At 38.0% G+C, this 27,255-nt stretch overlaps 2 protein-coding genes across 7 annotated transcripts in view; one reads left to right on the top strand and one right to left on the bottom strand.

Annotated features, from left to right (window-relative positions):
* The window catches only part of SWT1 (SWT1 RNA endoribonuclease homolog), a 181,378-nt gene extending 176,186 nt beyond the window's left edge, over positions 1–5,192 (bottom strand). For 3 of the 4 annotated variants that reach the window (XM_069074419.1, XM_069074421.1, XM_069074422.1), the window contains exon 1: positions 4,966–5,192. The gene's annotated coding sequence lies outside the window, so the exon portion shown is untranslated. Of the gene's footprint in view, positions 1–4,862 lie in introns of all 4 variants that reach the window. The other variant, XM_069074420.1, reaches the window with a different exon arrangement.
* A 3-nt stretch (positions 5,193–5,195) lies between these two features.
* TRMT1L (tRNA methyltransferase 1 like) overlaps positions 5,196–27,255 on the top strand; it is a 60,845-nt gene continuing 38,785 nt past the window's right edge. Inside the window, exons 1-6 of one of the 3 annotated variants that reach the window (XM_069074425.1) lie at positions 5,196–5,298; positions 8,574–8,720; positions 12,351–12,458; positions 21,744–21,857; positions 24,168–24,232; positions 25,135–25,264. In XM_069074425.1, coding sequence (XP_068930526.1) covers positions 8,591–8,720; positions 12,351–12,458; positions 21,744–21,857; positions 24,168–24,232; positions 25,135–25,264 — 547 coding nt within the window. In that variant the 5' untranslated portion in view covers positions 5,196–5,298; positions 8,574–8,590. Of the gene's footprint in view, positions 5,299–5,349; positions 5,695–8,573; positions 8,721–12,350; positions 12,459–21,743; positions 21,858–24,167; positions 24,233–25,134; positions 25,265–27,255 lie in introns of those variants that run through there. The other 2 variants (XM_069074423.1, XM_069074424.1) reach the window with 2 other exon arrangements.

Raw genomic sequence — 27,255 nt, 5'->3', positions numbered from 1 at the left:
TGAGCCCCCAATACAAAGCTACACATCAGGGCTTATATAGCCTTCTCCTGGCTCAGAGAATGTAACAACCTTTTGGACCCACTGGCCAATCAAAAAGTATCTACTGAAAAACAAGCCTCCCACCTCAGGCTCCAGGTGCACTTTAGCCTAGGGGCAGGGAAGATCTTTAAAATTTAAATTTGAATAGGAAGGGATGATATTTAAAAGGTGAAATTAAGAGGTGAGAGAGAAATATAATGAGAGGAGATGGGGAGACATAGAATGGGGTAAATTATCTCATATAAAAGAGGCAAGGGAAAACTGTTACAATGGAAGGGAAGAACAGGAAGGCAAAAGAGAATGAGTCAACCTTATTCTCAATGAATTTGACTTAGGGAGGCAATGACATATACACTAAACAGGGTATCTCACCCTATAGGAGAGTGGGGTGAAGGGGATGAGAAGGGGGATGATGGAAAGGAGGGCAGGCTGGGGGAGAGGGAAGTTGAAAGCACACAAAATGGACAGGATCAAAATAGAGAATAGAACAAGTGGGAGGCAAAACAGGATGGAGGGAAATATAGTCAGTCTTTCACAATATATCCACTATAGAAATGTTTTACATAGTTACACATGTACAACCTATATTGAACTGCTTATCTTCCCAGTAAGGGTAGGTGACAAGGGAGGTAGGGAAAGAATCTGGAATTCAAAGCTTTAAAATCAAATGTTTAATATATATATATATATATATGTATGTATATAATTATCATTATTATTTTACATGTAACTGGGAAATAAGATATACAGGCACTGGGGCGTAGAGATCCACTGTGTCCTACTAGAAAGTCAGAGGAGGGATGGGGGAAGATATGGGGGAGAGCAGATTGGGGGAGGGGATATTCAGTGGAATCAAAGTTTTAGGGTGGTGTGTGGGAAAAGTGGGGAGAAAATTTGTAACTCAAAATCTTGTGGAAATGAATGATGTAAACTAAAAAAATTTTTAAAAGGGAAAAAAAGATAAAATTTAATTTTAAAAAGCACTGTTATCTGTGAAATTTTATTTGGTGACAAACTGATTTAAAAATAACTTTTAAAATGTAAACTGCTTCAGCCAAGTTATAAGGTTAATACTTTGCAGTGGTGTTAATTTCAAACTAAAAGAAATATATTGTGATGCCTGAAAATTTCCAGGAGACAGAGTTTCTGGGTAAATCAAAACTGGTTTTACTGAGTATGTCTAGAAAGCATTCAACAAAATAATTTCATTACAGACACAGTCAATTGAAACTTCCATATTTGAAAAGGGGTGGCTGAGAGAGTGAAGATTTGATTGGTTAATGTGAATGAATACTATAATGGGAAGTGAGTTATTCCAATGAGGGTCTTGGGGACCAGACACTGAGCACCCAAATCTTGGTCAAAGAGATTTATGAATTTCCATATCACCTGGCTGACAATAGAGAGAATCCACATTTTCCCAGACCTGTCAGAGTAAACACAATAAGCAGCAATCCACCCCTTCATATGAAGAATTTCTTTAGTGTCTTTGATTAGATCTTAGCTATCCTAGCTAGGTAAAGTGCATGAGCCATATTTCCCACCCTGGTTGATTTCTGGATGAAGTAGAAAAGAGGAAAAAACACTGGTCCTGATTCAATAATTAGCTATTAATATATGAAAGAAATATTCATTTCTCTCAATATAAAATTGATTCAGTGGGAATGAGGAGCCTTCATTCAGCAAATGATAAACTTAATCCAATCCTTGATATTTTCAAAATTCTTACTTCTCTCCCCTGTACACATGATATAATATGGTCTTAAAATCAACAACCAAACTTCCAAACTCCCTATAGCACCTGTTCCCTTAAAATATGATTCGTTCAAAGTTATAACAGATTGTTAATGTAGTGTGAAGGAGAGTGTAAAGTAATGTACGTAAAGAGTTTGGGAATTAGAGGACCAGAGTTCTAAACCCAGTTCTGCTCTCCTTGCTACTTTGTCCACTTTGGACTTCTCTCTGGGCTAGACTTGTCCTAATTTTTAAAATGAGTATGCAATGATCTCAAAGGACCCTTCTAGCATTAAATTCTGATACTATGATCTAAACATATCAGGCAATGATAGTTATTATTACATATTTACCTAACTTCAGACTATATTTCCAAAATACTAGATATAGTTAACTCTTTGAACATTCCAATGCTGTTAGTCAATGCATGTGTGTGACTCCACTGTTAAACAGAGAGCTAAGAGCCAGAAATAGAACATAAAATTTCTTGATAGAGCCAGCAAAAGCTGAGTTCAAATATGGCCTCAGACACTTACTAGCTGTGTAGCCCTGGGTAAATCGCCTAACTTGTCATACAGATACATAATCTGTTTGCCTGAGATTCCTCATCTATAAAATGGAAAAAATAATAGCAGCTACCGGGGCAGTTGTAAGGATCAAATGAGGTATTTGTAAAGAACTTAAGGCTGGCTATTATCTGACTCCCTAGGATTAAAAATGCTTCACCATCATGCTTCACAAAATAGTTTATTTTTCTATGAATCTGATAAAACAGCAACTGTATAGTGCTTTTTAATTTTGCCAGGTATTTTATATACATGATCTCATTTGAGCTTGGAAAGACTGTAAGGCAGGTATAACAATTGTTATTCTCATTTTATGGTTGAGAAAACCGAAGCTTAGAGGTTGTCACATAACTTTTTTTTTTTGGAAGGGGAAGGAAAAGACAATTGGGGTTAAGTGACTTGCCCAAGGTCACATGGCTAGTAAGGGTGTCAAGTGTCTGAGGCTGAATTTGAACTCAGGTCCTCCTGACTCCAGCGCCAGTGCTCTATTCACTACGCCACCTAGCCACCCCAGTCACATAACTCTTAAATGCCATCGAATGAGCTCTGAACTGGAGGTCAAAGGGCACAAGTTCAACAATTAGGCAAGTCAATTCATTAAGTCCTCATACTACTGCACTTCTCCTGAACATGAATGGTTTGGATTAAATGCTCCTTAAGGTCCCTTCCAGCTCAAATTTTATGGTGCTCTAGGATCAACCATCAGAGATAGCCTTTAAATCTAAGCCATCTTAACTCCCAAGTTCATAGATGTAACTCAAGCAACAACAGAAGCACTCAATCAGAAAGCCAAAAGATCAGCTACATCCACTCTATCTCATCAATCCAATAAACTTCTTTTTTTGAAGAGGTGGGAAATGGAATGGGGAAGGAGAGAAATGGAATGGTGGAATTCTTTCTATTTGCCTAGCTCCGATCTAATTCTGTGCAGTGATTTTTACAGTAAGAGAAAAATCAAAGTAATAGATTTACTATTTACTTCCTCAGGGTGGCAAACAAAGGAGTTATTTCAAAGGTCCCTTGAGAGTCTTCTTTCTTTTTCTTCCCCTCCCCCACTGTGATCCCACCAAAATGGCCTTCTCACTGTTCCCTTCACTGGAGACTGAGTGGTCATCTCCAATCTAGGTGCTTTTGCACTGACTGACCCCTACATCTGAAATACACTCCCACCTTACCTCTGCCTCAATAAAAGGTTAGCTATCATTTATCATTATTATTAACAATTATTATATAAGATGCAGCTCAGGCATCATCTTGCACATGAACCCTTTACTGATCCCCCAATTGCTAATGCCCTTATTCCCAAACTTACCTTATATTTGACTACTTTGTGTATAGTTATACAAGTATATATGCATATATATGCACATTCATACATAGATCTATATACACACACCTACACATCATTATATATACACAGAATAATTATTTTAAGTTTTCTATTTATGCTTTATATATTCTTATATGTACTTGTATCCCCTATTCACACGTACTGGAAGTAGGAATTGTTCCATTCTTATTTGTCTCCCCAGCACCTAGTACACCTGGCACCTGGCACAAAGCAGGCTCCTAATAAGTAATTGTTGATTGAAGATTACACAGTAGATGAAGTAAAACAGTGATAGAAGGGGAAAGCACTGCGTTTGGATTCTGCCTCAGTTCCCCCAGAGGGCTGGGTTGGGGTGGATGATGTCTGAGCTCCCTTTCAACTCTAAATCTTAGAACCGAACGTAGAGGAGGGCTACCATTATGGGAACAACTCGGGGAGGGGGGAAGCACCTTTGGGAGGGTTACAAGGACTCTTGAGGACCCCTCCCCACCCCAGCACTCTGAGACAGACCCTCATCACCTGCCCTCCAGACCCTGAGTGCCTCCAGTCCATCCTCCAATCAAGTGTCCAATCTAGCTTCCTAACGGAAGTTAGGTCGCTAGGTCTGAGCCCGTCTCCCCGATAACTCAATCAAACCCAGAGTCCCTATCCACTTCCAGAATTAAATAAGAAACCTTCTGTTAGGTGTTCAAAACCCAGCATAACCTGCCCTTCCACCTTCCCTCCCCATCCTCCTGGATCCGTGCCACGGGCCTCCCGGCTGTTCCTCGCCCAAGGCATTCCATGTCCAGGCTCGGGGCATTTTCTCTGCTCTTCCCTCCTGCCAAGACCTGCTCTCTTCCTCCTCTCCTCCTCTCCACCTCCAGGCTTCCTAAAAGGTCCCCGCCAAAGCTCCACCTTTCTCAGTCCTCTTTAATCTGGGTGCCTTCCCTCTCAGCTCCGCCCTCCCTCCCCCCCACCCCCCCGCCCAACCCGTCCTATCTGGTACATACAAGATATGGCACAGAAGGTTTACTTGTCCTATCCACCATTAGACTGTAAGCTCCCTGAGGGCAGAGGCTGTTTGGTGGTGGAGTGGGTGCTCTGCCAGTCACAGGAAGCTCCCGAAGAGAAACCAACAGTTAACACCGGGGGAGGGGGGGAGGGCGAGAGTGTCTAAACACCCCACAGTAAAAGCAAAAATGAGAGGGTACCTGACGGAGGGGGGACTTTCAAGTCGTCACCAGTGTAGACCCTGCCCTGGGGGACGCAAGCGCTTCGTACCCCAGCCCCTCTCCCCAGGGAGCCAGTACTCACCCCAGCGGGCGCAGCGCTGAAGGCCCAGGCCCCTACAAGGGTCCCTCTGCTCCAATTTTCCCTGGGAATTGTAGTTCTTTCCTAGTTTTCCTGGGAAGCTCGCGTGCAAGGTTTATTTTGGTTAGCTTTTCTTTCCCTTTTTGAGTTTAGAACGCCACCCCACCCCCACAGCCACCCTCCCTCCGCCTAGGCCTCCTCACTCACTGGCCACGCAGTGCAGCCTGGGTGTTGTAGTTCGTGCATTGTTCAGAGGGAGGAGAATAGAGTCGGAGTGACAGTGAACGTGCCATGGAGACAGAGCCCTTTCACTTCATTGGCCAGAGCTCCTCATACGTAAGCGCGCAGGGGCCCGTGGAAGCTTGATGCCTCAGGGACTGGGGAACCTCCGGGATCACGGAATACCGGTGTTTCCCTTGGTCTCCGCCTGAGGAACTTGGGCGCCCTCCCCCATTCTCCCCACCCCACTCCACCCCCGCAAGCATCTCCCACCCCTCGCCACCTCTCTCCCCCGGCTCGCCCTCCATCGAGTGACCAGCGGGGAGCAGCATCGCCGCAGAGCCCCCTCGGCGCCCCCCAGGCCCTAGCCTGAGCCGGGCGTGGAAGTGGTAACTATGGAGAACATGGCGGAGGAGGCGGCGCCGCTGCCGCCTCCAGAAGCGAAGCTTGAGCTCGAGCTGGAGCCCGAGCCCGAGCTGGAGGAGGCGGCCCCAAGGGCTGCTGCGGAGAGCAGTAAGGGGAGGGGCTGTGGGATGAGGGGGGTGAGTGGATGGGGTCCGGAAACCAGTCAGGCTTGGGGGAAACTGAGGCAGTACCACATGCCAAAGAAGGCCTGGACGGGTGCTTGTGGAACACCTGTGTGTGAGCATACTTGCATGTGTGTACTATGCATTAAGGTTTGCTTTAAAAATTTTTATCAATATTCTGATGCTCATAACAACTCTGGGACATGGCTGCTATTATGATCCCCATTTTACATAGGGGAAACAGTCACAGAACACTTGAGGCAGAATTTGAACTTTGATCATCTGGACTCTGCCCACCGTACCTACCACCTATCTGCCTCTAAGGTTTGGAGGCATCATAAAAGGGTATTTTATTTTATTGGCTGATTGAGTTTTGGGACGGAAATAAAAATTGACCATCAGACATGAAGCCCCAAATGACTAGTGTCTTGGATAAGTTATTCGATTTTCATCTTTCTCCAAGTCTTTTAAAGATTTCTATATTTTAAACATCTCCAGCCTACTGGCTTCCACAGCTCTTAGCTGGGTCAAGAAGGTTCTGTCAATTTTATTTCACCTGCTCTTGGTGGTAGTGAATGTATGAATGCCTTTTTTGACAGGGATGGATTATATCTATAAACATTTATTCAGTGCCTACCCCACTTAGCCAAGTCCTGGGAATACAAAGAAAGGTGGAAAAACAGCCCCTGCTGCCCTCAAGGAGGTGACAGTCTAATTGTTTAAGGCCTTTAATGTATAGCTTTTATAGGTTTATAATAAATTAGTCTTGCAATTTTCCCTTAACAGTGGTAATTGACTATTTAGATTGACTTCCCATGCTGTTTTGTGCACATTTTCTATGTATTAGGGTTTTGGTACATGTGGGGAAACAAAATTTCTGTGATTTTTTTCTTTAAAAAAAACTTAGGGGGCGGCCAGGTAGCACAGTGAGTAAGAGCACCGGCCCCAGAGTCGGGATAACCTGGGATCGAACTGGGGCTCAGACACTTAACACCCACCCAGAAACACCTGGCCATGTAACCTTGAGCAAGTTACTTAACCCCAATTGCTTAAAAAAAAAAACTGTTAAAAATCTTTAGAAATCTATATGAAAGATAAGCACATGATTGAACCTGATTCTTTGGCTAGCCCTTCATTCACTACAACAGATTGCAGCACTGATGTGTGGAGTTAATATTGATAGATCCTTGAAGTCATTAATATGTAATCAAATTTTTTGCTGTATATCATAGTAAGCCAAGCACCAGTAATAAATATGGTTATAGATAGGACTAGGACTGGGAGAAATAAAAACAAATAAAATCCATAAAAGGATAATGAGTAGGAAGAGCCATAAAAGAAATACTGTGGAAAAATTAATACTTGGTGATTTACCACTCACTGTCAAGGCATCAGTGTAGTTTCCTACAAGTTTATTAAAAATGTGTTTTAGCATCTCAAGGAAAAAGTGCTACATACAGACAAATGTCAGTTATAAAAAAGATTTGACAAAATTCATTCATTGGAATTTGGGGTGCATTTTCGTATGACATTGCTATAAAGGATGCTTGTAATCTCAAGCTAGTTCTCAAAAGCCCATTTATTCATTATTATAGATTGAGCACAAGCTGGAAAGGCTTGTGCAGGCTTGGCAGTGCTCTTATACAGGGGATAATAAATTTAATTCGATAGTAAATATTTAATAGTATTAAGGAGTAAAACTGCACTAAGACTTTTGGGACACACTTTATGGCTGTCTAAGGAGCAGCCTAATTAAGTTTGGAAAGATTTATCACCAGTTTGATCTCAGTGATAAATTTTTTTTAGCTGTCACAGGACAGTCTACCAAGGCATAAGGGCTTGCAATACACAGCAGTGGAGAGAATACTCATACAGATGAAATCATCTCTACTTGAAATATTAAAGAAGTCAGTGTATTTACGATATTCCAAAATTATTTATTTTTATTTTTTGCTTTTTGGAGGGCAATTGGGGTTAAGCAACTTGTCCAGGGTCACATAACTAGTAAGTGTTAAGTATATGAGGCCAGATTTGAACTCAGGCCCTCCTGACTCCAGGGCCGGTGCTCTATTTGCTGCGCCACCTAGCAGCCCCTAATATTCCAAAATTATAAAACTCTAAGTAGGATACTGGTAATTAAATAAGGTAAACAGTTGACTTGATTTTAAGAGAACGTATTTATCTTAAACAATGATATCTAAAAGGCAGTTTGACCAGATATCATTATGGGCTTCCTGAAGCAAAGGGAAGCCTTCAAATGATGATCTTAACATAATAATCAGAGATCATGTAGTGATGGGAGGACCAGCACTAAACATGGCAAGCAGGAAAGACGACAATTTGGTACAATATTTGCTCCCTTTGCTCTAATTGTAGCCATATTCAATCTGTTTTGAGGCAGTTTATTGCTGTACAGAGATCTCAATTCACATGTTGCCTTTTAGACTTGCTGTGTGGCCATGGACAATTCACATACCTTCAGAGAACCTCAGTTTCCTCATCCAGAAAATGGATATTAACAATGCCTGTAGTCCTGACTTCACAGGGTTGTAAGGCCAACATGAGATAATTAATGTAAAGCATTTGTAAATTTTAGAGTGCCATATAATTGTTAATTATTTGCAGCACCCTGAACAAACCACTTAACCTTTCTGATCCTTAGTTTCTTCATCTATAAAAGAAAGAAGTTGGCCTGGAAAGTCTCTGATGTCTCTTACCTCTTTAAATCCATGAATTATATGAGTTTATCTTATATAAACATTTCTTATGATTAATAGAAGAAATTTAAAATGAAAATTTTTAAATACATTAGTTAATATTGAGCACTTGTCTGTATAAACAAATTTGCTTCTCATCATTCTTCAGATGGACTAATTAATCCAATGAAATTAAGCAGCAACAGTCATGATGAAGATGTATCTGAAATGGAATTGAAGACTAATGAGAAAGAAGCAGAGCAGGAAGTCCTGAAAGAGCCTTACAGCATCCTGGCCTCATCTGATTTATCAAGAGGTTTGCTCATCCATTTGTGAAATTATGGTGTAGAGTAGGAAGTGATTGGGAGGCACTTAAGTCAGATTCTTTGTTACCCATGGTCATACTTCAGCAGGTTTGAAACATCTTGAAATATTTTTAAGTATCTTTCTACCCAGTGCCTAGAATCATAGAATTGTGTTTTGCTCTTTAATTCTGAGTTACTGTATTGTAGCAGCAAGCGTCCTCAGGGTTTGCTGCCACCATAGGTTCTTGGATCTGCTTTGTTAAAGGAAAGCAACTCAAAATGGGTTAACAAGCTTACTTTAATCAGTCAGACATATATCGTTTACCTTGTTCAGGGGGAAAAGGTCAGCACCCCGAACTTCAAAGTATACAGGCAGAATTATCAAGACAGAAACAGATCAAGTAGACAGATTTCCAAACTGTCCAACCATTACATCCATACCCAGTCAACATCTGGGTTTTTCAAAGCCGGGGGGCTCAGGAAAACAGCTTCCCAGAATCCATATCAAATCACAGAACACTTCTCAAAGTGAGCCCCAAAATAAAGCTACACATCAGGGCTTATATAGCCTTCTCCTGGCTCAGAGAATGTAACAACCTTATTGACTCACTGGCCAATCAAGAAGTATCAACTGAAAAACAAGCCTCCCACCCCAGGCTCCAGGTGCACTTTAGCCTAGGGGTAGGGAAGATCTTTAAATTTGCATTTCCACTACATGTATCTGTCTCTGTTATTTAAACATGAGCCCCTGTGGCTAACATAGTATAAAGTAGCATATATTTACATAATGTTCTGTATTCCATATATATTAGATGAGTCTTGTTGGAGACTATAAGATCCATGTTATCTTTTTTGTTACCAGTTTATTAGACTAAGTTTATATTTGTGGAATGACTCCCTATATGTTAAAGAATGGCTTACTTAGTAGTACTAGGAGTTAGGAGACCTGGGTTCTTGTCTCAGTTTGTCTACTAACTGTATGACCTTATTCTGTCTGGATTTCAAATTCCTCATCTGTAAAATGAGAAACTTGGACTATGTAATCTTTATGTAACATAATAGAGATCATGGAGAAATAGAGAACCAGAGTAGAACATACCAAAAGGTGATAAGGCTTTAAACATGTCCTAACAGTGTAGGACTATATGGTCTCTAAAGTTTCTTACCTCCTAATAGTTGGTACCTTCAGATGCTAAAAGTCTGTAAATGGGCTTCTGACCAAATGAGAAATGATCAAGAGATATAAAAATGTACCCCTTTGGTTATGTCGGCAATAGTTAGCGTAAGCAATGTATTTACTAAGTACAAGGAATTAATTACAAATTTGTCTCTGCTTGTGATCAATTAAAAAGAAATTAAGACCTCTACACCTCTGCGTTGATGGTTTAATTTTAACCAGTTATAAAAATCTTATTTATATATTCTTAATTTCTCTGAGGTCATTGATCCATTGTGCTTCTGTGGTTATGATTACTAAAAAATATAGACATCATCAAGAAGGACATTGGAAACAAAACATTTCTTTTATGTGGAGCCATGGTATATTTACACCTGCACTAGGGCAAATTTAACATGATACAGTGGTGGTGTTTGTTCTCATTACAAAACATGTGACAGAGCCAGAAAAGATCCAGACAAAGCCAACGGCAGCTCTAGTGGTGAAGACTCAGGAAAATAAGCAAAATATAAAAGATTTTGCAATGTTTGGAACTTCTAATAAGTATTCTTTGTGTTTGCTAATTTGGGGTCTCATATTTCCTTCTAATGCTGATTTTTGGGAAAATTGGAGGGCACTAACCAGTGTTAAAGAGAGTGATTAGATCCATTTAGTAGCAGGCATCTAGTCCTCATATATCTGGGGCTGGCAGCAACCAGCAGCATTAAACAGGTAGGTTGCTATGGCAGTGTACAGAAAGAGTTTTCAGAAGCATCCACATGGGACTCTGTTCTTTAACATACTTGGCATAGCCTTTACATACTAGTTTGAATGAAAAGTAGAGAACTGCTTCAGTGACTTGTAAGGATTTCATTCATTATCTTTATTTTCCTCTTGGAAGCAGTCCGTACATATCTTAAATGCAAACTTATTGCCCCTCCTACAGAAAAAGTTGAAGGTCTCAAGAAATACTTATTGCGCAGACTTAATAGAAAGGGTGAATGAGTTACTAGACAGGATAGAAAGAAAAATCCAGAAGGGGAAACTAGAAGAAAATAATTCTAAGGAGGTGGAAGGGAATAAAAAATAGAGTTGAGGTTATTGAGAAAAACCTGATACAGAGGGGGAAAAAAAGAAAATAAAGACCACTAGAGCTTCAAAAAGATGCAGGTCTCGTGCCCCATGGAATGATAAGATGGACTGCTGAGTGTTAGAAATCCTGGTACTGACCCCAGGAAAGAGAAGGTGTGTGGGACTTGGTGACTTACTGAGGGATGCAGAAGCATAAAGGAGGGAGAGATATACTCAAAACACCAGAACTCTTTAAAGGACCCCCTCCAAAACTTTAAATTCAGGATGAGTAAAAGGAGTACCAGCTTAGGCAAGAGGGTTATAGAAACTTCTAGAACTTGTTATGCTGAAATGGTACAAAATAAAAATGCCTGTTAACATACCTGTAAAGGGTCATTAGTAGACATTCACACCCCTAGAGATCCATTCCTTATCTTTTAAGTTTGACCTCAGGGAAGACCACCATGCTGGCACACAACAGGATTTCCTGTGCTGACACAAAAGACAGTGCTGAAGGCTGTATAGATGGCCCATCTAACTATGTCTAGGCATTCATGTGTTCTTCATTGTTCTCTCTTTGGTGGTTTAAAAGAATGGAAAAGACTGGTTTACATGGGCATTGTGGCAAAAATACAGACAAACTTGGAAATGTTTTAAAACTTTTTGTATAGCAAACAGATTAGAAATTAGGAGGAAAGAATAGGTAATAATGTGGTCATTTTAAAAAATATATCTTACAATTTATATAGATCGCTAAAGTTAGCAGAGCCTTTTACATACATGCATCTTTACATCTAATTCTCGGTAAAGTAGAGAGTCCTGTTAATGTCATTCCTAGCTTACAGGGGAAGAAACTGATGCTCTGAAAGGTCAGGCCCATGGTCAATACCCAGGAGTATTTAGAGGTGGAGTGAGCACCTTGAGTGAGTCCTTGACTTCAAGGTCATCACAATTCACACATCCTGCTTACTCAAAAAGGCTATCACCCCACAGGTGGAGAGTCTACTTATTAAATTTCTGTAACTGGCTTTTAAAACCAGGCCATGTTCTCTCCTTACTAAGCATGCTATTAGTTAACTTTCCTTTCTTAGCTGATGTGTTTAGGGAACAGAATACAAACTCTCCTTAGTAGTAGTATAAGTAAAACAATTAGATAAATGCAATTAAAGATGTGTAGTGCTTTGTACCCTTTTATATTTTATGACATACTTGTTAATTTACATATTTGCTGAATTGTGCTTGTAAATTTACCATTTGGTAATGGAAACACAGCCATCTCCCAGGAGGTTGGTGAGGAACTATGCCACAGAAAATGTGTATGAAACTGTATGTAATCTAGTTTTGAGGGGGCTAAGAATTTGTCATTAAAGTACGCCTTTTGAAGTCAATCTTTTATATGGACCTTGTCTTTCAGAAAAACATATCTCAATTCAACGACAGCTGATTGATCTAGAGAAGTTAGCTTACCTGAGTGAAGGTGAATCTGCTGTGTCCTCATCAAACACAGACAAGCTTGATGTAGGTATGTTTGCAGTCACAATCCCTCGTCTGACAAAGTATTTCAACAGGTTTGATTTCTTTCTGTATTGTTTTGTCTTTATACTTATTTGGACTTCTCAAAGAACCTAGCAGGCATAAATTTTATTTCCTATTGAAATTTTTGTAACAAACAGTAGAAGCCAAGTATAAAAAGGTTGCTTTTGCTCTCCAAGGGCTACATGTCCCTTGCTCTCATCCCTAGTTCCATATATTCCATAACTGTTTTAGGTAAGTAACTGTATTCTGTAGACCTATGGTCTTTGGTTAATCTTTAGCCTCTTGCCTGGGGGGGAAGGGGTGTGTGTGTGGGGGGGTCTTCCCCTCAAAATCTAGCCATTGATCTTCAGGAAAAGTTCTCAGTAGTCTGTCTTTGGATCTTGAGGTATTTTTTCTTTTTATTCAACAGATGAATGTAAGTAACAGTAACATTAGCTTCTCTTGCTGACTTTAAACCCATATATTGATGCCTTTGCTTATATGATCTCTCAATTGTGATCTCTACTGAAGATTAACTGCTATTAAATTGTTTCCTAGATGGTTTTTGAAAAAAGGAAACAACTCTTATCTAAGATTCCTTCAAGTAACAAATTTTGATGGCTCTATGACAAAATAAAATGATTTACTTTTCAATTTGCTTAGCCTTTTAGTCTTCCATTGAAATCTTTCTGCATTTCCATTTAAGTAGCCTCTTCTAGATTTAACAACTTTGTATATAGTTGACAGTAGGGAGGAGACAAAATACTTGTTATAATGAAACACATGATAGCCATTCAGTATAGATATTTTATAACTATTATGAATGATTGTTGTGTGTTTTGTTAAAAGAAATACTCCATCTTTCTCTCCTTAACCATATACAATTCTTGAAATAGTATCCTTCAAAATCTACTACAAATGCAGGATCCTTCCTGAAGCTTGTTTACCCACCAAAAAAATTATAACAAATACAAATAAAGTATGGGATTGAATCCCCAATAAAATCATAGGCTCTAATCTAGATGTATTTTTTTAATAATGATATGAGCTTTAATATAACAGTTTATTTATTCTGTGTCCCATTCTGATCTTTTTATCCTTGTACTTATAAAATGTTGACAATGTTTTATTTCAGCTAATTAAATATATCCTGCTTTGTGTGTTCGTTTTTCCTATTTCTGCTGTCTTCTCTTGGCATTATTTCATATAAGTGTTTCCATATTTCCTTGTATTCTCGTGAAATTTTTTTTCTTTAACCCCCCTCCTCAATTAGAAAACTTCTGTGCTTCCTTTGAACTGCTCTAGTGCTCTGCTCTTACATGTCTTGGGCCACTTACCCCCATTTCTTCTTGTATGCAAGATATATCTATTATTCCCTACTAAACTATAAATTCTTTGGTGGCTTATTCATCTTTTTATCACCCATAGCATTTCAAATGAATCTTGCACATAATAGACACCCAAGTATTTGTTGAATTGAATTTGCTAAAAAATCATATTCCAGATCTACAAGAGCTGGAGACAAAACAGAATTGAAACCCAGCCTCTCAGGAGTGAATTAGCGAGTGAAATGAAATGCTCTGAACCCAGTAGAGGAAAGAGGGAGGTATGATAGACACACCTTCCTCACCCTTTACCTCTTCCATGCTTCTAGATCTTTCTGTGTACCCTACTCGGGAGGGGGAAGGATCTGGGGAGCTGGGCATGAGGATCCAGTAGCTCTGGTGGTAATTAGAATGTCTGAGGGGGGAAGAAGTGAAAGGAATCAAAGGGTAATAATCTCTGCTCCCTGATGAACTCAAGAATTTAAAATAACTCAGCCATGACTTGTCTTACTCCTCTTTCAAAGACAGACAGTACCAAGCTCAGTACTTTTCTTAGGCAGCATGTTACAGAAGCCAGGAACAACAAAGCATTTGTGGTTGGGAATTCCTTGCAGTCAGTTAACAAAACTATTTGTAGAAACATGGAAATTCCTCAGTTTCACCAAACACTTCATGACTCATGCCACTAACCTTTTGTTTGTATATGCTAATAATATGTCTCTATTTGTTTTATATGGAGAGATCAGTTAGCTGCTTTCTAAGGAAATAAATTAGCTCACTAATTTACAGTGTGTCCTTAAGTTATATTCTTTATGTAGGAGGACAGAAATTAATGTGCCTTAGGGGTGCAGTTTATATAAAACACAAGAAAATACCTTTCAAGCATCTTGATGAGGAAAAAACAGTTAAATTGTGAAGTATTTTGTGAGCCATTGTTTTGTTGTTGTTGTTAGTATCAAAAGGAGTAAAAATAACTCTAATTTTTTTTTTTTGGTTGAGAGCTATTATTTCTTCTGTGCAGGGAACTTCCAATAAGGAGATTTCCTCCACTGATGCAGATTGGCTCCTGCTCTGCATCTCATAGAGTTAAATGATTTGCCCAAGGTCATGCAGCCAGTTTTGGGTAGACTTTTTTTTTTTTTTAAACAATCGGGGTTAAGTAACTTGCTCAAGGTTACACGGCCAGTTATTTCTGGGTGTGGTGCTAAGTATCTGAGCCCAGATTTGATCCGCAGGTCATCCTGACACCGGAGTCGGTGCTCTTACTCGCTGTGCTACCTGGCCGCCCAAATTGTGCAGTTTTTGTTTTTTTTAAACAATCGGGGTTAAGTAACTTGCTCAAGGTTACACAGCCAGTTATTTCTGGGTGTGGTGCTGAGTATCTGAGCCCGGATTTGATCCTCAGGTCATCCTGACACTGGAGCCGGTGCTCTTATTCGCTGAGCCACCTGGCTGCCCCCATGCAGCCAGTTTTGTCAGAAGTGGGACTTGAACCCAGGGCTTTTTGGTCCCAAAGCTAACTCTGCCCATTTAGGCCATGTTATATTTTACTCTGTGTGTGTATGTATGTGCGTGTGTGTACATGTACGTATATATGTACATATATACACATGTTTGTGTAGAAGCAAAAATAACAGATTAACTTCTGAAGAAATAGCATATAATAACCTCTAATTTTTCAAAATGTGGAAAAATTAACTCACTAATTTACAACCTATCTTTAAATTATAGTCTTTGTTTAAGAAATCTTGTTCTCCAGATTTTAGGTGTGGTAGCTTATGCTGGCATTTCCTAAGAGTCAAAATATACAGAAACATAGCCCTATGTTCTCTAAAAATGAACACAAAATAGAAATCTCTTTGAAATAAATTAGCAAATAAAATAAAATTCTATAAACCATCAAAGATGTGATGCACAAGTATTCCCTGCCCCATTTCTCTTTCATGGTTCTAGGTCATATTGATTACTTTATTGCTTTTGACGCTTTTTTGGATTGAGGTAAAGACTGCCACATGACACAGTGGCATAGATGATAGGGTAAAAAGAATTATCATCAAGACCAGTAGTGGTGTTGGTATCCTTATGTTCCATTTTGATTTGGGTTGGTTTTTTTAAATTCTTTTTTTAAAATAAAAGCCTGTTTGTAGGGTTTTTTTTGTCCTTCAGTGTTAGAAAAAAATTTTTTAATATTCCATACCTGAAGATTAAACAAAATGTTGATAGAATTCTTTACAAATACTTTTGATGATAATTCACTTAAATTATAAATGAGTGTTACGTTGAAAACATTGTTTTGATTTGAAAAAAAATTTTAATTTTTCCTACCTTACCATAAACCTGACTGGAATTTAAAATAAAGCCCATGAAATTTGTTGCCCTAATCTTTGATCATTTGCTTTCTACAACTAAGATTCATTCCCTACCTCTTTTTCTTTCATTTCAGTTAAATATTGATTCCATTATGATTTGTCAGTTTTTCACTTAAGATTTTCACTTAAAAACTGTCCTGACTTTCTAGTGATGGGAAATTTTCCTTTTATTATTAGACCATGTATTATTTAAAGATCTTAAAGATAATGTAACCTAATTCTTTCACTTTATAGCTGAAGAAACAGACCCAGAGAAGTTCCTTGTTCCTAGTCACTCAGCTAGTGGTAGAGGAGAGACTAAATTCTGCTCCTACCTGATGTAGTCAAACCTCCTTATAGTGCTGATCTTTTAAGGATGATAATGGCCATGTCACTGTCTTCTGTAACGTTATGCCTAGGCACTATTTGATACTCAATTATCAAACACCATTCCTATGCACCAGGAGGTTTTACTCTAGGGAGAAATAATTTGACCCCCTCAAGCAATTAAAATAACTAAATGCTAAACTGTTTACTGAATATAATTTCAATAGTTCGAAGAAGAAATCAAAGTAGGCTAAAGTAGGTAGAAAAGATTTAATGGAGAAGTGGACAAGGGAGAAGGAGGACATTTCAGGTAAGGAAATAGCTGAAATAGTAGAACAGAGGTAGGAATATGCAAAGGTGAGAGTATAGGAAGAAAACCAGCTTTCCAGTAAGGTACTTACTGGGAACAGTAGAAAAGACATGTAGTGAAGTTTGCTGGCACCAGATTATGAAGGGCCCAGAATACCAGGCTTAGGAGTTTAAACTTAATTGAAGGAACCATTCTAGAATTTTGAGCAGGAGCGTGGTAAGCTGAAAGGCACTGTTAGAAAAATTAGCATTAGCAGTGACATGTATATTAAATTAGAAGAGAGAAAGACTGGAAAGTTTAGCTGTAGTACAATTGCAATAAACTATAACGAGGGTGCTAATATTGGGAAGAGAAAGGAAGAAGTCATTGTGAGAGATGTTTCAAAGGATTAAAAAAAACCGAATTCCTAAATTTAGAGTGAGAAGGGACCTTGGAAGCCATCAACCCCCACATTTACACATGGAGAACCAAGGCCAGGGAAGATGGAATGACTTGCCAGGATTTGAGGAATCTTCCGCAGTGTACAGGGCTGGAGAGGATAGGATTGCTCCAGAGCTAAGAGAGGACAGGTAATTTGATCTTGGAATAGGAAGTACTTTTCACAAGGTCTAGATCAATGATTGAGTCAGACTCAAATAGAAATGATCCCTGCAGCCACATATTGACTTAGAAAACCACAAATCAACATTATCTGTGTTGTATTTTTATTTATTTTATTAAACATCTCCCAATTAAATTTTAATCTGGTTCATGGAGTTTGACACCTGTGGTCTTAATCATTTGTAGGTAAAAATTATAGAACATTGAAACATAAGAAATTTCTTTCCATATCCTAATGGAGATTATGTTGTTTATTTGAAGGAATTACCTGTGACCATTTTTTTTAAAAGTGCTTTCCAGATCCTAAGACCTATGTCCAGCATTTGTTTTATTATTATAGATAGGAAAAGAAGAATTAAATTAAGCATTTGTCCTGCCTGCCATCAAAATAACAATATTTCAAAATAGCTAACATTCATTTAGTGCTTATTATGTGACAGGCACAATGCTAAGGGCTTTATAATTATTACCTCATTTGAAATGTTACCCTTTTCTTAAGCTTTTCCCATATCAGATGTCAATCAATAGAAACAAAAATTAAATGCACAAATCACACATATAACTCATTACAAATAACAAACATTTGTTATTTGTTATGTGCTTGTTCATCAAACATGTACTAAATTGTACGTGACATTTTCCCCTTTTGCTGAATTTCAAGCATTTCTTTTAAAGTAATTTTTAAAAAATAGCAATGCAGCTTATTACATTATGTCTAGGAAAAAAAGGGTAATAAAAATTGAAATATTAAACAATAAAATTCTTTAAATATTTACCTATATTATCAGGTTGCTACTCAATAAGTTAAAGGCTTGCTTAGCATACCTGCTAATTGAAGAGAGACAATCTAATGGTCATGTTAATAATTCATCTTAATTTTCTGACTTCTAGCCCTAGACTGTTAGATCATCAGAAATCGAAATTCCTGGGCCATCATTCTTTCAACTCCTTGCTCACCTTCTTTGACAAACACACAAAAACACCCATATTGAATTAAGATCTAATTCTGTCCCTTTGCCTTTATAGAAGTTTAATATGAGTCCTCTTGCCAAATTGCTGTTTTTTATTAAACTGTAGTTGAAAATTACTCATTGTCACTTAGATAAAGGAAGATGCAATAAATTCTAGTTTGGGATTTGTTCTGGAAAAAAGATTGCCTCTGTCTGAAGATGAAAACAATGTAATTGAATGTTTCTCTTTTCTACTGAGCCCTCAAGAACTTAGAGCTGAATTCAGTACCCAAGTTGTAATTACCCACACACACTTCAGTTTACATTATGTGCCTGGTAATATCTTTTTTTTTTTTTTTACTTCTTTTAGAGGGACTCTGTTCTTTTTTACCCCTCATTATTCTGTTGTATTGTATTAACTTGTAAGCCAGTTTAGATCCTTTTGGAAGTAGAATTTACATCATAAATACTATATCTGTATTCATACTGTGTATGCATGCATACATGTGTATATCTGCAAGAGGGAGAACAAATAGATCTATGTAGACAGATATCTATGATTGATATATATATATATATATATACATACATACACACATACATACATATACACATATATTTGGAGGGGGCGGCATGGTGGTATAGATAAAGATCTGTCAACAAAGCCAAGAAAATCTGTCTCAAATCCCACCTTTGACACATTGGCCATATGACCCTGGCCAAGTCATTTAATCTTTTAGTGCTGTAGGTCAGTACTGTCAAACTCAAGTATAAAGGGGCCACTAAACCACACATAAGATTCACTGCAGTTTATTGACTTAGAAAACCACATATTAACATTATCTGTGTTCCGTTTTAGTTTTTATTTCATAAATTATTTCCCAATTACATTTTAATCTGGTTGGGCCAGCTCTAAGTTTAGTATAACACCTTTGTTGTAGACAACTAAGACTTTAAATTGCAGAAAAGTTTATGGCCTGTGTTGGTAGAAGGGGTTTCCTCACCTGAGAGTTCCTTATGCCAGTGGAATTGTCATGCTTTAAACTCTGCTCACTCAGAGTTCCAAAAAACTGTTGTGGTTTCATGATGTTTTGTGGTGGAACCATTTCAAAAAATTCAGTCAGACCACCTCTAATCCCAAGTATAGACCTTTATTGAGATTGATGCCTCTCATGAAGCGGGCTAAATTCCAAGAGGAACCAGCAACTTCAGAGAAAGCAAGGTGGATTTTTATAGGGTAAGGATGCAATTATATATTAGAAATTATGAATATTAAAAAGGTAGGAGAGGTTTATTGAGGGATTGGGTAATAGGGGAGAAGTCCCAGCCACAGTAGAACTGCATGAGATTACCCCCAATGCATATAGAAAATCCCATAAGAGGAGGTATGTATGTATGATAATGATATTATAATAAGCCTTTCTACGGCATAAGTTCTCCCTAGGTCAGTTCTTCACTCTTACTACACAGGTGCCTACGCAGATAAAGTGCTGTAGCCATTCATTTACTACTATTCTAGATACAGTATGGATATAGGCATATTGCTGGGGCTTACAATCAACAATAATTATATAATTAATATTATTACATGCCCCACCCCTAAAACTAGACCCAAAGAACCCTCTAGTTGTCATCCTACATCTTTCCTTTCTTTGTCCTCAACCTTTATGTTCTGACTTCATCACTCAACTGAAACTGCTTTCTCCAAAAATACCAACTATCTCTTAGTCACCAGACTTTATGGTCTTTTCTTAGTCCTGTTCCTTGTTGACCTCTCTCCTGCATTTGATACTGTTAACTACTATCTTCTTCTGAATTTTGTGTTACTGTTCTCTTGGTTCTTTTAAAATACTTTTCTGACCATTGCTTCTTAGGCTCCTTTACTGGCTAATCATTCATATTATCCCACCACATCTCCATCCATGGGTGTTCTCTAAGGCTGTATCCGGGACCTTCTTCTTTCTGTATACTTTACCGGTAACCTCATCACCTCCCATGGGTTTAATTATCTCTTTGCAGACAACTAATAGATATATACATCTAGCACCATTTTTTTCCCCTAAAATTCAGTTCTACATCCAACTGCCCTCTTCAACATTTCAAACTAGATAACCCAGATTCATCATATCCAAAGCGGAACTGTTATCTTTCCCCAAAATCCACCACCTTCCAAATTTCTCTATTTCTGTCAAAGGTACAACTTTTCCTTAACATTTTTCTTGCTCTATATTTTCCAGCGAGGTGCCAAATCTTACTATTTCTCCCTCTGCCACATCGCTCAACCTCTGATCCCTCTCCACTTACATACCCATAAACTTAGTTCATTGCCTCTTGTCTTGGCTATTGCAGTGGCCTTCTAATTGGTCCCCTTGTATCAAGTCTCCCTAATCCAGACTATCTTCCACACATTGCCAAAATGCCTTTCCTTAAGTGCAAGAGCTGACCAGTGGTGTTCCTCACTCAATAAATTCTCAGAGCTTCTCTTATTGCTCCTATAATCAAATAGAAATATCTCTGTTTAGCTTTTAAAACCCTTCATGACCTCACTTCAGCCTTTATTTCCAGACTTCTTATGTATTACTCTTCCCACTTTCTACATAATACTTCATCTCTCCTCACCTTGCCTTTGTATTGGATATATCCCCAATGCCTTTTTACCTCCCTCTACTTCCTTCTTACCTCCCTCTGCTTCCTAGATTCCTTTACACTTCATGTATCACCTTCTCATAGAACCTTTTCTGAACCACCTAGTCATCCCACTTTCCTAACAAACTGGTATTTGTTCAGAATTTATCCTGTATGGCTTATATATGTGATATATGTACATGCAATCTCCTAAAAAAAGTGATATCCCTGAAAGTAAGAATGGTTTCATTTTTTTTTATCTTCAAATACCCAGTACCTAGTACATAATAGGTGCTTAATAAATACTTTTTGATTACAATTAGTTTCTCCCACCTGAGGATCCTCCCTCTGTCTAGCAAGTGTGTCTTAGAGAAGGAAAGAAATATCGTAAGAATGACTTTGCCTCCTCTATCTTGCTTTTCTACCTATATGAGGGAATTGCTATTCCTTATAAGCCAAACTTTGAGTTTTAAAAAGCGATTCCTGTACTAGCTTATCAGCAGACAGTCATTGTATGAGAAGTGCATGCAAGATACTACAAGTACCATTCCTTTCCTTCACTGGTGGCAGCAAAAATATTAGCTAGATACAGGGGGAGGAGCTAGGTGGTAAAGATTGCTAAAAATAAGAGATCCTAGACAACAGACTGCAGATGTCACCTAACTATTGCCAAGGTCCCCAGTGATGAGGCTACTACAAAGAAAGCAGTTAAATTTGATTGTAGAGGGAGTTTCAGCTGAATTACAGAGTAGTTCTATTCTTTAATAACTGGTTTGTTTCCCTTTTTTTATGTCTGTTCCTTTTTAGCTGGTAAAAAACCTTGTCCATTGTGCCCTGAGGAAAAATTCAAAGCTTGTTATAGTCATAAACTTCATCGACACCTTCAGAATTTACACTGGAAAGTTTCTGTTGAATTTGAAGGTTTGTAATTTCAAAGCTGCTCATTTAAAAAAAAAAGATATTTAATGTATGTGATACAGCATTCAGTTCCATATTTGGTAGTGGTTATTTTTAATTAAGCATTTTCAAGAAAAAGCTATTGTAGCTTTTTTGTCACTTAATAAGACTCAGTAATAAATGAAAAGTACAGCTTTATAAGCTATTGGTTTGTGACAATATCACAGCACTTTCTTATCCTTTTAGAATTGCACAGTTTCCATTTCTCACTGGCTTCTAGCTTGTTTTTATTGTGGAGGGAGAGAAGTTTGGGATATGTGTGCTATTCTAACTAGACCCTTCCTTACTAACTTATTGGCAAATATTACTATTTCTAACATTTTTGACCTAGTAGCTTAGTGTCAAATAATGTAGTGCATGAATTTGTGTAATTTTAAATGTATTAACATCTTAGTTTTTATTATTTTTTAATGCAGAAGTCTAGGTTGTTCCTAAGGAAAATATAACTTTTATTGTCTTATTGAATGAAATTTGGGCACGTATGAATTAGAATTAATGTCATAAAGGCAAAACAAGTATTTATATACTTTTTGGTTACAAGGAAGACAATATTGCAAACAAAAATTAGGAGACTTGAGTTTTAGTTCCAGTCTGCCACTGGCAATGTGATTGACTTGGTTGTCATTTAACCTGTGGACCTCTATTTCCTCATGTCCAAAATAAAGATTAAGTTATGTGATCTTCTAAATAAATGGAGCTTTGTAAAAATGAAAAGTACTCCCTCAGGAAGAATCGCTTCCCATCACTGGAGGTCTTCTTCAGAGTCTAGAGAACTACCTAGGGATGTAGAAGCAGCTCCTTCAGTATCTGTAGTCATTTCTAACTCTGAGATTGTGATTGTAGTTTCTAAGTTCCCTTCCAGCTCTGTGATTCTACTTTGGCATGATTTGACCAATCAGAATGAATTTTAAAGGAAGGAATGAAAACAGCCACTTAACACTTGTCAAGTAGGGACTGATAAACAGAATATTTTTGCTTTTTTTCTTATAAATGGCATTAGGTTTTTTTATTTTTAATTCTATTCAGCTATTTTTTTCAAGCTTCACATAAGCAGTGACTTTGTGATGGTAGTAAAATTCGTGACAGCTTATTTCTGGAGAATAAGTAGAGAAAGAACTTGAAAGTGACTGAGTATGGGTTATTGCAAGAATGATTTGATCGTCAGAAGAACAAAAATAAGGGCCTGAAGAAGAGGTAGTTGACAGGAAAGATGATGGAGTTTGGTTTTAGACCTATTAAATTTGAGGTGTTTTAAGGATATTCATGTGTAGATGTCTAATGGACAATTAAAAATATAGAAGTGGACCTCAGTGGAGAAATTGGAACTGAAACTGAAGCTTTAGAAGTCATCTGCATGACATTAATAATGTAAAGCGTAGGAACAGAAGAAATAGCTAAGGGAAAGAATACAGATTTTTAAAAAGAATAAAGAATGTCTTTTGGGGAAGTATATTCATTTAGGGTCCAGGAGAGGAGGAGGAGGAAGTAGACCCAAAAAAGCCACCAAAAAAAAGTAAAATAGCCATTTTAATCCTGTACCAGGGAAGGAGGGAGTTTCAAGAGGAATAAAGGATAGTTAAAAGCATCAGATGGTACAGAACTATGAAGGACGTTGAAGAATTTTATTTTTAAGAACAATTCCAGTAGAGTGGGCAAATAGATTAGAGATGAAGAAGTTGAAGCCTAGGGAAGGTTATAGCTTTCTTGAAATCACCCAGCTGGTTGGTGGCAGAGTCAGGATCAAAACTCAAGTGTCCTGACCAAATTCTGCTTTTTCTAGCACATTATGCAAAAAGGAATTAATTTAATTAATGGTATACATGTAAACATGAGTCAAGTTAGTAAAGTTGTTAATACCTCTTCCTATGTAGCTGAACATTTATTTGGGCTTGAACCTCACATACATGTTGAATACCATCTCTAAAGTTCTTTTCTATCTATGATACATGCTTAACCCTGGGTTTTCCAAGCTATGGCAACAGAGCACAGATTCTAGGAGATCTTAAACTGGAACGGCTTCATAAATTTGCCACCAGCTAATTGTATGCTTGTCATACAAAATACAGCCTAGATAAAATTTGAAGAGCCTCCTTACTAGAAGACTGGCCTAGCAAGTGATAAAGATTCATTCTCTTTACCCTGTCATCTCATGAAACCATTGCCCAAGCTGCTGAGGACTTCTGAATTATGCTGGTTTGAGGAAGTACCTAAAGTTAGTTCTTTTGAAAAAATTGAAGTATATAACATTTATTTGAAGGCCATTCTCTATTTTAGGTTACAGGATGTGCATCTGTCACTTACCTTGTCGACCAGTGAAACCAAACCTTATTGGAGACCAGGTAATGATTTTTTTTAGAATAATAAAACTTGCTTTATTATAGTAATTAGAGTTTGTTTTCCTTCCCTAAAGTTAAAAATATCAGGTTTCTTATTTCATAATTTACTTTTCCTATTCCATACCTAAGACCTAGTAACAACAATATTGTAAAGATAAGGAATTGTGAAAGACTTAGTAACTCTAATCAATAAAATGATCCTTCACAATTCCAAAAGACTCATGAAAAATCCTATCTACCTCCATAGAGTACTGATGAACTCTGAGTGCAGAGTGAAACATTTTTTCTCTTCATTTTTTCAGAATAACTTCATAGGTATAATGAATATTGTATTTCTTGCCTTCTCAAGAGTGTAGGGAGTGAGATTTTGGAACTAAAAATAAAGTTTAACTGTTCTGAAAATAAATAAAATGTTAACCTCCATTTATTAATTTATAGTGACTCCTCAATAATTAGTTTCTTAGCTTGTTTAAAATAGTCTAGTAATCATACTAAGCTGATCTCTGCCCTCTGACTTCCTTACCCCAAGGACTTTGTATTTTTACCTTCTTGAGTAGAACATTCTGAACCTAGAGGTACAGACCTAAGGACCTAGACCAGGGGTAGGAAACCTGCAACCTCAAAGCCACATGTGGCCCTCTAGGTCCTTGGGTGTGGTCTTTTGACTGAGTCCAAGTTTTATAGAACAAATCCTTTTATTAAGAGCATTTGTTCTGTGAAGTTTGGATTCAAAGAACTGTACCTGAGGACCTAAGGGGCCACATGTGGCCTTGAAGATACAGGTTCCCCACCCCTGTATTGGAGCTTCTGTCCCAAGACTCCTAGCTTATATACTCTTGCAATCTCAGATAGCTTTAATGTAGTTTTAGTATCTTGTGGTTTAATTAACTTTACTTTGTTCGTAGACATCTAGTAAGATGGGGGCCCATTATCACTGTATCATTTGTTCAGCAACCATCACACGAAGAACTGATATGATAGGACATATTAAACGCCATGTGAACAAAGGAGAAACTGAATCTAGGTATATTGCAGGTAAGTTGAATAACTTCATTTGTCTTATTGACAAGTCATTAAACAATAGGGGAAATTGCTATTTTGACATATGAAATAAAACTTTTTTTGAAGTTCAGGTTAAAATTCATAGTGAACTAGCAGACTTAAGATGATTTCCTCTCTGACACTCTGACTGTTGTCCCTATAACATGCAAAACTACTTTACTGATAGCTTGTCTTACCTCATAGAATGACTTAAAATTGGACTAGAAAAGAAGTGGGAGAAACAAATAGCAACTGACCAGTCACCTCTTGGAAGTAACATCTCTTGCACTAAAACAAAGCGTAATAGCAACTTACTTTGCATTGAAACTAATTCACAATAAACTTATGCTTAGTTGTTGATCATTGTCACTGAAAACCACAAAAGAAATAGCTAATGAGATTTAATCCTCATAATAATTCTGGTTCTGGTGCATATATAAAGACTCTAGTGGGGAAAGAGGTAAAAAACTTCTGAAACATTTGCAAGTGATTTCAGGTTACCTGCTGGATACGTTTACAGTGATATTTATCAACCTGTAAATTTCCAATTTGTGCCAGGCTCTGTACTAAGTACTTGGGATACAAAAAAAGGCAAAAGATAGTCCCTGCCCTCAAAGAATTTAAAATCTGTTGAAGGAGATAATATGCAAAAAATATGTATACAAAACAAACTATATACAAGACACATAGGAAATAATTAGCAGAAGGAAGGCATTAGAATTGGGAGGGGTTCAGAAAGGCTTCCTATAAAAGATGAAATTTTAGTGGAGACTTAAAGGAAGCCAGGAAAGGTGATAGGTAGAATTGAGGAGGGAGAACATTCCAGGCATGGGGCACAGTTGGAGAAAATGCCCAGAACAGAGAAATGGAGTGTCTTCTTCAAGCAACCTAAGAGGAGTGGGGAAAAGGATGTAAGAAAATTGGAAAGATAATGACGGGACAGTTATAAAGGTCTTTGAACTCCAAACAGGAATTTATATTTGATCTTGGAGGCAATAGGGAGCCACTAGAGTTTATTGAATAGGAAAGCAATATGATCAGTTGTGTACTTTAGGAAAATTGCTTTTTCAGCTAAATGGAGGATGGATTGGAATAGGGAGAGATTTAAGGCAGGTAGACCCTGATCATCAGCCAGCAATATATTGCAGTTTTCCAGGTGTGAGGTGATATAGGCTTGTACCAGGGTGGTGGCAGGATCAGAGGAGAGAAGAAGCCATATTCAAGAGATGTTGCAAAGGTGACATTGAGAGGCTGTGGCAGCAGATTGGATGTGGGTAGTGAGAGAGTGAGGCATTAAGGATGATGGACTGGGAGGAGAGTGGAACCCCAACAATAATAGCGGAGTTAAGAGGTGGAGAAGATCTAGGGGGAAAGATTAGTTCAGTTTTGGACATGTTGAGTTGATGTGTGCTGAACATCCGTTTCAAGATGTCTGAGAGGTGGTTAGAGACCCGGAAAGTCAGCAGAGAGCTTTGGGCAGGATAAGTAGATTTGAGAGTCATTAGCATACAGATAATTAAATCCATGGGAGGTCATGAGATCACCAGGTGAAATAGTATTGAGGAAAAAGAACAGCCCTGTGGGACACCCAGTGGTTAGAGGTCCTAAATAAGGATCCACCATAGGAGACTGAGAAGGACCTGTATGATAGGTAAGAGGAAAAACAAGGAGAGCGTGGTGTTCCAAAAACCTAGAGAGAGGATAGTATCAAGAAGAGAGTGATCAATACTGTGAAAGGCTGCAGTGAGGTTGAGGAGAATGAGCACTGAGAAAAGGCTACTGGATTTGGCAACTAAAAGATCATTGGTGACTTTGGAGAGGAAGTGTTAGTTTAATGAGGCTAAAAGCCAAAGTGTAAAGAGTTAAAAAGACAGCATGCGGATTCCTCCTACATGCTACCCCCTAGCCAAAATGGTCTCTTTTCTCACACATAGCGCTCCCATTTGTCTTCCTTTTCAATGGCTGTCCCTTATGCTTAGAATACA

The sequence above is a fragment of the Petaurus breviceps genome, unplaced genomic scaffold, assembly GCF_028583685.1.
Source record: "Petaurus breviceps papuanus isolate PSGF00001 unplaced genomic scaffold, PetGlider_PUasm1.0 90895, whole genome shotgun sequence".
Taxonomy (NCBI): domain Eukaryota; kingdom Metazoa; phylum Chordata; class Mammalia; order Diprotodontia; family Petauridae; genus Petaurus; species Petaurus breviceps.
The sequence above is the reverse complement of the archived record's forward strand: the minus strand, read 5'-3'. Positions and strand labels throughout refer to the sequence as shown.